The sequence below is a fragment of the Mastigoproctus giganteus genome, chromosome 14 (genome assembly GCF_048544385.1).
Source record: "Mastigoproctus giganteus isolate SK-2022 chromosome 14, ASM4854438v1, whole genome shotgun sequence".
In the NCBI taxonomy this organism is placed as follows: Eukaryota; Metazoa; Arthropoda; class Arachnida; order Uropygi; family Thelyphonidae; genus Mastigoproctus; species Mastigoproctus giganteus.
The window spans coordinates 70928899-70942868 of NC_143588.1; the positions used below are offsets into that span (position 1 = coordinate 70928899).

Sequence of the window (13970 nt, forward strand, 5' to 3'; positions counted from 1 at the left end):
GAACCGAATTTGCTTATGCACGATTCGCCTTTGTGTTTACAAGAAATGGCTGTCGAACGCGGAATCAACCAAACTGAATGCAACACAACAGGAATGAAGAGAAAATTCTGAAAATGTATTTATGTTTTTTATATCAGTGAAGGGGAAACACATTTCCCCATAATAACATAAAAACCCACAATTTCAGCTATTGGTATTATTGCAAATGCAATTAGGTGGAGTTTACTACCAGTTTATAACAGGTTCCGCTAGCAGAAACGCAACTGGAAATTGTTTTTATTGTTTTATGGTAGTAATCCCCAACCCCGGGGCTCACATCTGGTGAGTATGGGCTTGGCACACCCAGGGTCCTGAGCTGGATATCTTCATTCTTCCCTCTCTTGGTGATTCCTTTCTACTGCTGACTCTTGTTCTCTCTCTCTCTCTCTCTCAGGGTAAGTCAGAAATTTTTTTTTTTTTTTTTTGGCTGGTGCAGCATAAGCCTCAGGCTTCATTGCACCAATGTCTAGTAATAATAATAAATGTACTTTAGTAAAATGTGAGCTAGTGAGGTGTTAATAATGTGTGTCTGCCTTTATGGTGTTGTTTATTCAGTTGCTACACGTGCGCAGCTTTGTTTATGTGTATCAAGCGTGCTTCCTCATTTTGTAATTGTGCTTTATTCCCTAAAAATGAGTAAAATACTTAAAAGGTGTGAAAAGGAAGTGTCCTGGTGAAGACACTACAGATTCAGAGAGAAAAAGAAAAGCAATATAGATAAACAGAGATGGACTGGGTCAAAAATCCTTACCTGGGAAAATTTGTAGCAGCCTCATACTAGCGTTTATGGCCAAAATCACACTGGCCTCCATCGTGTTCTGGCCTCCGGCCCACCGGGGCCAGTCCACCATGTGCATGTGCTACAGACCCAAAGGAGGTAATGCCGAGATTTAGAAAGAATGCAAAGAAAATAAAAACAACTTTCATAGCAGGAACAACTCAAAGTGTAACAAAATCCATTAGATCAAGACACAAAGAATTGAAAGAGATGGAATGTCTGTTTGGATAGAAGATCAAACAAAGAACAAGTTTGCTTATGATTGAAGCAAAAGCATTAGCAATATTTTATTACGTAATAGTCGTAATAAAATTCGTACGTATTTTATTACGATTATTTATTGTGTTTGGTAATGTTTTGGTTACAAATGTGTGTTCAACCTTGGGAGGTCGGCACATAACCCTATTTTTCCCGTAAGGCCTATTATTTATATAGCACGAGAGTTTCTAGGAACACAACTATCGTGCTATATGAGGACTGACTGTAAAAAGATAAAAAGGTTTAAAAATAATAAAAATAAAATAATTATTTATATTTTGCATTCATTGATTAATTGATTTTTAAATGCTTATAGGTGTCTATTACTACTCGTCACCTTGTGTCGCATATGGGGGGAGTTCGACACTATGAAAAGAACAGCACAAAAAATGAAGTAAAGAAAGAGAATATAAAGGTAAGGCAAGAACTGTTCATTTATTGGATGAACTCATAAACTGTAGAATAGTAGTAGTGGCATGTGATGCAAGAAAGCAAGTGTATGAGCTTATGCAGCATCAGCCAAAAAAAAAAAAAAATTTACAAAACAATTCCCTCTAAATGTTTGTCCAGTTCCTCCTTAAATTTATTTAACCTATCAACTTCCACAATGACAGATGGAAGTTTGTTCCAGCAATTAACCACCCGCTGGCTAAAGGCAAATTTCTGCACATCTATTCTATATCTGTCTTTCCTCAATTTGAATTTATGCTTCCTTAGGTTCGTAATCTGAACAATTGGAAGAATCCCATCAGAATTCAGCATGCTCAACCCATTCAAGGCCTTACACCTCAATCAGATCGCCTTGCAGGTGCCTAGACTCCAGCCACTGCAATTTGCAGAACTTAAGCCTCTCTTGGTATGTGTGTAAGGCTTGAGCATCTATTATTTTACTTTTTCGTTTCTTGTCTCTCTATACTATAATTTGATGGGAGTGGTTTAGTGACAGGCTCTTTATAGCTCAGGAAGCTTATTAGTTAGGAATGGGATAAACACTAATGTCAACATTGCAGTGATATCAATGATATCAACCTGACTAACTGGCTTCTCTTTTTTTTTCCTACACCATACAGACTAAAGTTGAAGATATTGTGATATTAATATGAATACATATTAGTGATAACTTCTGTAATTGAAAACATTTGATTTTTTGGGAAGTTGTCTAATAGTTTAACTGTTCATTCTTAACCATCAAGAAACAGGGTAAGCTTATTGCTGTTAGGATTAGTAGTGTCAAATAATGTGAGAAATCAAGCTTATAAAGTATCGGGAAAAAAAAAAAAAATCCCACATCACCTGTCTGTCCACTCCAATAATTTGTCTAGTTCAGTTCTTCCCAGAATTTTTAAAACTACCCACCCTCATAGCAGATGGAAGTTTGTTCCAGCAGTTGACCACCTGCTGGCTGAAGGCAAACTTCTACATATCTATCTTGCAAACCACCCATCCTCATATGAATTTTTGCCCTCTCTGTGTATTCTCAGCAAGAGTATTCTCAATGCCATCAGCTTATTCAATCCATTCCAACCTTAAAAACCTCAAGCAGATCACCTCCAGGTGCCTAGTCTCCAAACACTGTAATTTGCAGAACTTAAGCCTTTCTTGGTAAGACCAATCCTTTGTTCCCCTTACCAATCCCATTTCCCTCCTCTAAACTCGTTCCAGCAGTTCTATGTCCTTCCTAAAATAAGGGCTCCAGACCTGTATGCAGTACTTTGTTAATATTGTTGATAAATATAGAAAACAACAATGGGGGATGCCTCCTTAGCCAGGTGGGCAGGAGCAGCAGTGCATAGCACACGCTTCTTGATTAGACCGGGGTTCGAGCCCATGACCACCAAATACGGAGGATGCGGAAAGGTCAGGGAATGACCATCGCATATCCCCGGAGCAATATGGCCTTAGTTGCTAATGCTCCTAAAAACCAAATAACAAACAAACAACAATGGGGCCCAATGCCAAACACTGGGGAACTCCACTAATAACATTAGTCCATGAAGAAGAGCAGTGTGCTTTGATTACCACTCTGTTTTCTCCCACTCAACCATCCCATTATCCCTAGCAGCAACTTGTCCTTAATGCCATACTGCTCCAATTTGTACACAGTCTCCCATGTGCAACAGTACCAAAAGCTTCCTGAAATCCATTCTTGCTCAGGTAGTTCAAGGTTGCTATTTCTGTTCCTCTAGTAGGACTCTGAACATAGGCATACTCCAGTGTTTCACTGGAGACTTAAACACTGGAGTATGCCCATCTTCCATGGGCATACTCCAGTGTTTAAGTCAGTTGTGTTGTATATAAAATAATAAAAAGATAAAAAGGTTAAAAAATAATAAAATAATAATAATAATATACTCCTTGGTTAGCCAATTGGTGGGTATAAGTTTTCTATGTTTGTAAGACACCAAAGAGGCTAGGAGTATAGACTAGGCTTGTACATAGTCCTAGTACATGTCTATACTCCTAGCCTCTTTGGTGTAGCAAGATCTATTTGTGTCTTCCGTATTCTTTATGCTTTCCTACCTTTCTATATATTTTTATTTCTCGTGATCCATTAGTTTATTGAATGCAATATTCAAGATTCTCCTTTTCTGCAATAAACACTGTTCTTGCCTAAACAAAGTTTAGTGACTATTTAACGCTACTTTGCAAGCTTTTTACTCCTTTCTATCCTGGGATGCATTACTTCACATGTTTAATACAAACCCCTATTATATACAGGCAGTTCCAGCTTTACAAGTTTTCGCTTTACGAGTAACCAGGTTTATGAGTTCTTTTTTTTTCCAAGTATCATGTATCAACAAAATCAAAAATATGAAGATTAATTGCAAAAAATGAATGTTAAACATTCATAAATCCCACATATCAAACCATGTGCGTAGCTGTACAATATAGTGCACCCCGCTTTATGATATTAATCCGTTCCATCGTATTGTGAAAATATTGTAATGTGAACCCAATAACACATTGTTCTTTAGTTATTCATTCCAAGGCCTTGGAAGTTGAAATTTATGCTGTATATCTCTCTAAAAGGTCATCTTATAATGTAAATTGTATTAGTTACCAATTCAAATCATTAAATGCACTACACTTTCATCGTTATCATATGTTCTGTTATAAGAACCAATTTTTGAACGACTTTGTGATATTTTTCTAAAGCACATTTCTGGAAGTCACGACCATAAAACAATAAAAACAATTTGCACTTTCCGGTTTATTGTGCTTTTCTGTTAGTGCAATCAATTGCTTGCTTGCACCTTGCTCGAATGCTTGCACCTTCACAATGGTGGGACTGTTAGTAATCCTGGGTATAACCCCCATGCACAAGTACATGGTGGGTGACCACCCAGGTGTGAACCAACGTAAGCAGGGGTCGAGGTGTGGCGCCCACACCACATGGAGGAACGCCGCCCCTCTATGTTACCAGGCAGTACTAGGTGGAAGATGACTCTCATCAACCGGTGGTATTTCACCGGTTGATGAGAGTCATCTTCCACCTAGTACTGCCTGGTAACATAGAGGGGCGGCGTTCCTCCATGTGGTGTGGGCGCCACACCTCGACCCCTGCTTACGTTGGTTCACACCTGGGTGGTCACCCACCATGTACTTGTGCATGGGGGTTATACCCAGGATTACTAACAGTCCCACCATTGTGAAGGTGCAAGCATTCGAGCAAAAGTTATTAAAATCTGAATAGATTTTAATAACTTTGCTTATTGGAGGCTTGAAGTGGTGGAACCCATGTTTAGTCTCTAGAGCTAAGTTCCGGTCAACCCTTCCCTATCTCTTCCATCATGCAGTATGATTGATGACTTTTGAGGTTATGATGAACGTCGTGGCGAGATCCAATATTCCTTACATTTCGAGGGTACAGCTCTAAAACGGTTTTCGCAGGCCGGCCGCTAGTTAGTACACCGGACCGGACCGGACCTATTGGTAACTCTCTAGGAGGCTTCCGGATCAGCTAGTGTATAATCTTGCTACCTCTACTCTGCCAGATAGTGACTGGAGGGAATCTGAGTAGTGTGTATGCGGGGAGCATTGTCGAGGCCACGTTATGTTAAGGATCTGGGTATATTCTTACCACATGTACGCCATATCCAAAAATTTCATTACTTCATACAGCATGTCCCACCCACTTTTTCTTACTATTGAATACACCATGAATTGTCAAACTAAAAGAGCAAGCTTATCTGCGAAAAGATCTAAACCTCCCAAGGACTTTCTAATTCATTTCACAAATATATGTGGTCTCAATTCTAATCTCAACGATGTCCATTTCCACTTGCAGTCTGCCAAACCTCATGTACTTTTTCTGACAGAATCTCAGTTATCGGTTGATTCAACTACTGCTCATCTCAGATGCCCAAATTATTCGCTGTATGATTCCTTTCTCCTCAAAGGTGGTACTTGTGCATATGTCCGTTCTGATATTCCCTGTCAGAGACTTGGCAATTTGGAATCTCCTCTCTTTGATCTTCTCTGGCTTAAAATCTCTCTGCCTCATTGTGTCAAATTCATCTGTTGTCTCTACCGTTCTCCCAACTCGACTAATCACTTGGAGCTCTTTGACTTCATCTCGTTGCAACTTGACTTTCTCCAGTCCAACTCTCCTAACAGTGAGGTAATTTTCCTTGGTGATTTTAATGTTCACAACTCCAGCTGGCTTCCGTTTTCTAGTCACACCGACCCAGCAGGTCGAGATGCTGAAGCTTTTGCAATTACTAATGACCTAGCACAGATTGTTCATTTACCTACAAGAATACCGGACAATCCTAATCATACAGCCAATACGCTTGATCTTTTTCTCACAAACAACCCTTCTAAGTACACGGTCGAAGTGAGAGCTCCTTTAGGCACTTCAGATCGCAACTTGGTGATTGTCTCTTCTCCAATGGAACCTTTATCTCATGGCTATTCCGAACCTCGTGTTGTTTGGCATTACAAGAATGCAAAATGGGATGACCTGCGAGACTTCTTTTCTTCTTTTCCTTGGTCGGATTACTGTTTCAAAAGTTCTGATGTCAACGTTTGCTCAGATCGTGTCAGTGAAATTATTCTTGCAGGAATGGAATCCTTTATCCCACACTCCACTTTAAAATCTCGTCCTTTATCTAAACCTTGGTTTTCCAATAAATGTGCTAAGGCTGTCCAAGAGAAGAATGTTGCATATCGTAATTGGCTTGTTTCTAATTCTTCAGTTTCATTTTCTGCCTACACCAAAGCTCGCAACAATTGTAAAGCAGTTATTAATCAGTCCAAACTAGAGTTTCAACAGGCTAAGAGTAGAAAACTTGGTTGTTGCCCTAATGGTAGCCGAGCATTCTGGTCTCTTGCCAAAGCTATTGGCCGCAACTTTTGCCCACCTCTGCTCCCACCTCTGTCCAAACCAAATGGTTCTGTTGTCACTTCAGCCAAGGATAAAGCTGACCTGCTAGCATCCCATTTTTCTTCCAGCTCATGTATTAATGATCTTGGTAAAACACCTCCCACCATTCCCAACACACTACATTCAATGCCTCCTGTGGTCTTCCGTCAAAAGGATATCAGAAGGATTTTGATGAATCTCAATGCTAAGAAAGCTCCAGGTCCTGATGGTATTTCTCCACTTGTTCTCAAAACCTGTGCTCCTGAACTTACTCCTATCCTTTGCCGCCTGTTTTCACTTTCTTATTCCAAAGGTGTTTTTCCTTTTGCTTGGAAATTTGCTCATATCCAGCCAGTTCCTAAAAAGGGTGACAAATCCCTCCCATCCAATTATCGTCCCATTGCAATTACTTCTACTCTTTCTAAAGTAATGGAGAAATCAATTAACCGCCAACTCTTAAACTACCTAGAAACCTTCCATCTGATCAACGATCACCAGTATGGATTCCGTCAGTGTCGATCCACTGGTGATATTCTGGCTTATGTTACCCATTTATGGACTAATTCAATGGAAAGGTTCGGTGAAACACAAGTAGTTGCTCTTGACATCTCAAAGGCTTTTGATCGTGTTTGGCATAAAGGTCTTCTAAACAAGCTTCCATCTTATGGTTTGCCAACTGTTTTTAGTAATTGGTTATCCAGTTTTCTCTCTGATCGCTCACTGAGGGTGATGGTAGATGGCTCTCTGTCTTCTAACTTCTCCACTAATGCCGGTGACCCCAAGGTTCAGTTCTTTCCCCCACTCTTTTCCTCTTGTATATCAATGACCTTCTTCCATTGACTGGAAATCCTATCCATAGTTTTGCCGATGATAGCACATTGCATTCAACTTTCCATTTTGAGAAACCTTGTCCTGCTCAATCAGCTTCAACTTCTCGAAAATCTGCTACCAATTCCTTAAATGCCAATCTTCAGGTAATTCTCCAGTGGGGCAAAGACAACTTAGTTAATTTCAACCCTTCTAAAACTCAGTCTTGTCTTATATCTCGCAAAAAGGATTCTTCTGCTCCTATGCTTATCTTTAGTGACACTCCAATTTCTAGGCAGAAGGATGTCTCTTTTGGGGATTACCCTGACTTCTAATCTCTCTTGGCACAAGCACATTACAAATATTGCTTCCTCTGCATCTAAAAAACTTGGTTTTCTCTTTCGCTCTCGGTGTTACTTTTCTTCCAAACAGCTGCTCACTCTGTATAAATCGCAAATCCGCCCTGCCATGGAATATTGTTCCCACATCTGGGGTGGTGCCCCCAAAACCTCTCTCAGGCTTCTTGATTCCATTCAGAAGAGGGCAGTTAGGTTAATTAATGATTCATCTCTAACAGAGTCTCTCCACTCGCTGTCTCGTAGACGCACTGTTTCTGCTGCATGCCTCTTCTACAGATACTTCCATGGGCATTGTTCTTCTGAATTAGCTTCTATAATTCCCGCTCTCTCTTTCAAAACAGTCCGAACACGTGCCGCCAGCATCCATTTACTGTCCAACTTCAAACCCACCGAACCAACTTTTCGTCTTCCTCATTTATTCATTCAACTGCGGTTTTGTGGAACAACCTTCCTTCATACATATTTCCTGAAAATTACAATCTACAGAAGTTCAAGTCCAATGTCAACAAATATCTTCTTTTGTCTTCTCAACCTCCAACCCAAGCACGGTACTAAGTACTATAGGTTCTAATACCTCTGGTGTTTGGGGTTCACATAAAAAAAAAAAAAAAAAAAAAACACATTTGCGCTATACTTTTTATTACCCTCCACTGCAGTGCAGACCTTCTCTATAATTATATATATACCTACTCGACCTCAGTAAGTATCCTACTTCTTAACCTTTGCATTCTGCCTGTGTCGGGTAAGCCATGAAATATACTTAAACCATATGACTTAAATTTAAATTTTAACCCTGATCTTCAATACTGAACCCCCACAATCTTCCTGATCCCTGAACCATGATCTTCAGTACTGAACTCCTACCCTTTCTCTATATGATTGCTAAATTCCATAAACAAACTTAGGTGTCAGATTCATCAAGTGGCTGCTACCTTCCATCCAAACAATTTGTCACTCTACCTAAAACTATTTTTAATAATCTCATATCTACTTTGGAAATAAATAATAACCTAGCTGTCATCAATACCTTCAAATATAATATTACCATAACAAACATAGAAACATGTGCTGCATATATTTCATGTCAGAAACAGAGGCCTGTACGTCTTGCCATTTTTTCCTTTGAGTTTGGAGACTGGCCCCAGAAGAAGGTGCTGAAATCATAGGACACACGGCATTAAGTATTTCTAATTACTTATTATTATCGTCTTTCTCTTCTTTGTTCTCCGTAATTACAATTTCAGTTATGTTAGCACTTTGACACTATCTACCTACTTTTATACTCTCAACCTATGTATCAGTTATGGTCATTGGGTTCTTTCTGCTTAAATTTAGCAGTGTTCTAGGTCCATTAATTAATTAATAATATTTTATACCGTTAAATTCTTAAAAAAAAGTTATATATACATTTTGCTAACAGACTCACTTCAAAATACAACATTCCACATGAAGCATACCAAAATTGGATTACCATTGTCTATCATGACATATTAAAAGCTATATCAAATTCCTACAAACTGTACAATAACTTTTACACACCATACTGCAAACTTAAAAATCATATAAAAGAATTACAAGACAATTTTATCATCACCCCAGTAGATAAAGCTTCCAACAACTTTGCCATATTTTGCAAGCAATTTTACTGTAATCAACTTAAAAATGAAATAGAAAATAGTTCCACTTTCACTCCCTGCCATCTTAATCCTTCTGCCACAGTTAAAAAGCTGATTGCTTTACATAAAAAACTACATAATCTATACAATATTGGTGTAAACACACCATAGACAACTCTTAAACAAAAAAACTATGTTAGTAGTGTGAAGGGCATCATTTTATCTGCATCTCATATTGTGCTCATCCTTCACAACGAGTTGCCATGTATTGCACTACCTTGAATGAGTAACGCTTCACTAAAAGAGAAGACTATTGTTACTTATTCTCAGTGGGCACCACCACCCAGACAGACTGTTTCAAGGCTTGTTTGTATATGTGTGGGATAATAACTCTACTATCCACTTGTCCCTATTAGACTTCGAAAAGCAAAAAGTAGAGGGAAAGTTATAGTAGGAGTGGAAGAAGAAAAGAAACGGTGTAGAAGAATGAAAGGGACAGTAACTCCTTCAACACATACCGCTCAAAAACTCAAATTCCTTGAATAGGCAACACTTCCCCAGTAGAGAAGACTGTTGTTACCTATTCTTGGAAACTCCATGAATATCAGGCTCCCCCTTGGTGACTGTTTCAAGGCTTGTTGGTGGGTGAGCAGGTACCCTGAAGATAATTCCACAATATGAGAGATGCCAGAAGGTTGTGATAATATTTAAGTAAAATTAAATGCAACAAGGCATCATATCTTTAAGAGTATAATAATCTATATAATATTGGTGTGTAAACACACCATAGACAACTCTTAAACAAAAAAACTGCGTTGGTAGTGTGAAGGGCATCATTTTATCTGTATCTTCACAACTGGATTGTCATGTCTGCAATACCAGGGTACCTGCCCACTCATCGATGAAAGGCCAGCAAGCCTTGAAACGGTGCCGACTGGGTGGTGGTGCCCACTGAGAAAAAGTAACAATAGCCTTGTTATGTATAAATATAGTGCAAACGCATCAGAAATACATAGCTATATCTGAATAAATCAGAATATTAGTAAAACGGCATCGTTTTAAGCTTGAGGCTTATGCCCTAAACGCTTGAGTCTAAATACATGATATACCATCAGGCATCTCTCATATTGTGGAGTTATACTTCATAACTGTTTTGCCATCATTGCATCACTCGGGTACCTACCCACCCACCGAAGAAGGGCCAAATAGCCCTGAAACGGTGCTGTCTGGGTGGTGGTATCCATCTGAGAATAAGTAACATTAGTCTTCTCCTTAGGTGAAGCGTTACTTATTCGAAGTAGTGCAATATCATGGCAACTCGTTGTGAAGGTATTCGCAATATGAGATATAACTTAAAACGATGCCGTTTTACTAATATTCTGATTTATTCAGATATAGCTATGTATTTCTGATACGTTTGCACTATATTTATACATAGTCCAGACTCCTTCATAGCTTGAGGCTTATGCTCTAAACGCTTGAGTCCCAATAGCCTTGTTGCATTTAATTTTATGAATGGCCTTGAGTGGGTTGAGCACGCTAAATTCTGATGGGATCCTTCCACTTGTTCAGATTACAAACCTAAGGGGGCATAAATTCAAATTAAGAAAGGACAGATGTAGAATAGATGTGCGGAAATTGCCTTTAGCCAGCGGGTGGTTAATTGCTGGAACAAACTTCCATCTGTTGTTGTGGAAGTTGATAGGTTGAATAAATTTAAGGAGAAACTGGATAGGCATTTGGAGGGAATGGTGTTTTTTTTTTTTTTTTGGCTGATGCTGCATAAGCTCATACACTTGCTTTCTTGCATCACATGCCACTACTACTATTTACTTTTACTTAAGTAAAAAACTACATATTAATTACAGAACTCAACCCTACCCTTTCTCTATATGATTGCTAAATTCCATAAACAACCCATAGGTTTCAGATTTATCACCAGCTCCAAAAATAGTGGCTGCTATCTTCCAGCCAAACAATTTGTCACTCTGCTTAAAACTATTTTTAATAATCTCACATCTACTTGGGAAATAAATAATAACCTAGCTGTCATCAATATCTTCAAATCTAATATTACCATAACAAGCATAGAAGCATTTGATTTCACCAACCTTTTTACCCGTATATCACATAATTTACTGATATTTGTGCTAAAACAACTTTATCACAGATACAAGGATAAATTAAACATAAATGATAATACAGCAGACTCTCGATTTACCGGGATCGGATTAACCAGGACACTTCAAGACACCAAATTAAAAAAAAAAAAAAAAAAAGTCAATCGGAAATCATAAAATTCAAGTAATAACTAGAATAGGTATAAACAGATAATTTGCAAGTCGAAAAGAAGTGGCGTTATGTTGTCATTGGGAGATTGTTACCCCCCGCTGTCTTCACATCCTCTGCTCAAAAAAAAAAAAAAAAAACTGTGCATCCATTAATTAAATCTCTGACAAACCATTATAATGTGGTTGACCAAACCATACGCGACATTGTAAAAAATAAAGGGAAGCTATTCCCTTTATAAAAAAACTTACCATGTACTACTTGGACACACGAGTAGTACGTGGTAAGTTTTTTTATCTATCGCCATATTTTTTACGTTGGTTGCTGAACATTTTTCAATAGAGTAAGTCCCCGACTTATGCAACTATAGGTTTACGTAAATTTGTTTTCACTCAATTTTTTTTTTTTTTTTTTTAGGTTGTAAAATTTAAAACAACAAAAAATAATAATAAGCAATCAAAAAATAACGACGATCACTGCACGCACAGATTGCCCAAGTGAGATCGGAATAACAAGCAAAAAAAAAGGAAAGAAGAGAAGGTTCTTACAGTTATTTATGGTTTTTTTTTTATATGACTGAAGATTTCAGTGAAGGGGGGACACATTTCACCATAATAACGTAAAAACCCACAGAATTCCAGCTATTGGCATTATCGCAAATGCAATAAGATCGAGTTTACTACCTATTTATAATAGATTGCGCTAACAGAAACGCCCAATAAAACGGAAAGTTCAAATTGTTTTTATTGTTTTTTGTTGACCTCCAGAAATGTGCTTTAGTAAAATGTGAGCTCGTGCTGGGTGATGATAATGAGTTTTCGCCTTAGCCCTGTGCAGTTCTTTTCAGAAAATTTAATTTTGACTGTTATCATGGTGCCGACTAAGAGACTAAGTGACAGCGCTACTAGTAAATCTACCAAGAAAAAGAAAGCGATCGATTTGGATCAGAAAATTAAACTAAGAATGTATGAAAATGATCCAACATTAACAAGTATCGCGCTGAATTCAAATTTGTCAATAAGATATATGTTATTAGCCATTCCTGAGTTATGCAAAACTCGAAGTAAGAAGTCTTGGAATGTATCTCCTACGTATGTCGGGGACTTCTGTATTTTTGGATTAACCGGGAAATCGATTATCTGGGATTTGTTTTTTACCATCTATCCCGGAAAATCGAGAGTCTACTGTACATGGAACAACTATGTAAATCTCTGTTTACTCAATAACTATATCTTTGATGGTAAACTTACGTATAAACAAACTATTGGTGTTCCCATGGGTTCCCAAATATCTAGCTTAGTATCCAACCTATTCTTACATTATTATGAAGAACTATACACCATAAACAATCCTAATCATAACCTTTTAGCTTTCAGATATGTAGATGACATCCTAGTTTTAAATACTAACTTTGAACCTATAGCCAAAGCGATTTACCCTATTGAACTTAAAGTAAATAAAGAAAACTCCACTAATCACACTTCCAACTTCCTTGACCTCAATATTACTCTTAGCAATACCTCACCTCCATATAATATTGACATATATGATAAAAGAAATAAATTTAACTTTGATGTCATTTACCTTAACAACTGGCATTCCAATATTTCCAACAAAATACATAAAAATATGATTTGTACCCAAACCATCAGATTAGCTAACATATGTAGTAACCAGCTACTGTTCACCAAAGCTCTACAACTCCTTTACAATAAGCTAGTCAACAATAATATCCCTATCTACTTTGTAAAATACTGTTTCAATATAGTTTCCCATTTTATCAGAAATAAATTCAGTTATAATTTACTATGAACTGGTTAGTTGTATTTGTATAGTTGTAAAATAATCTGGTGGAATTCCACTACTTGGTAAGTAATAGCTATACATGATTTTTAATGCAATTATTTTCTTTGGAATGATTACTTTGGTCTCTTTACTCACTAAGTTTCTACTGTTAAGTTTTCACTTTTCTCATTTATCCATTGGATTAGTTTTAATAATCATTCATGAAATTACTTATAATTCACTACCCGTGTTTAGTCTTTGTTGACTTCTACTAATTTGTTTTAAGGTTAGGTTTATGTTATGTGTAGAATTTGCATAATTCCTTTGGGTTTTGGATTTTTTTCAAATATATGTTAACATATTATATCTTTTGAAAATCCATCTCTGAATTTTCTACTGAAATTGTATAGTCACATTCAAATTTTAGTGACTTTGGTCTTTACCACTAATCTTTGTATAAATCACCTTATACAATCTCCTAACTACACCACTATTAGATATAGAGACATCCAATTATTTGATTCCTTGGAATTGCTTCATGTTTTTCCATCTTAAGATTAAGCTGTTTCATGTCCATAGACTTGTTTACTGTTCTTTTATAATTGGATTCTTAACTACACCACCGTTGGATAAAAAGTCAACTAGTTCTTTATGCTTGGATTTATTTACTATTT

General features: G+C 37.4%; 1 protein-coding gene across 1 annotated transcript in view; it reads left to right on the forward strand.

The window, feature by feature from the left end:
• LOC150075224 (serine beta-lactamase-like protein LACTB, mitochondrial) overlaps window positions 1-13970 on the forward strand; it is a 67554-nt gene that overhangs the window by 25845 nt on the left and 27739 nt on the right. The window contains exon 4 of the mRNA XM_090388406.1: window positions 1392-1490. Within this exon, the coding sequence (XP_090244532.1) occupies window positions 1392-1490 (99 nt within the window). The remainder of the gene's footprint in view (window positions 1-1391; window positions 1491-13970) is intronic.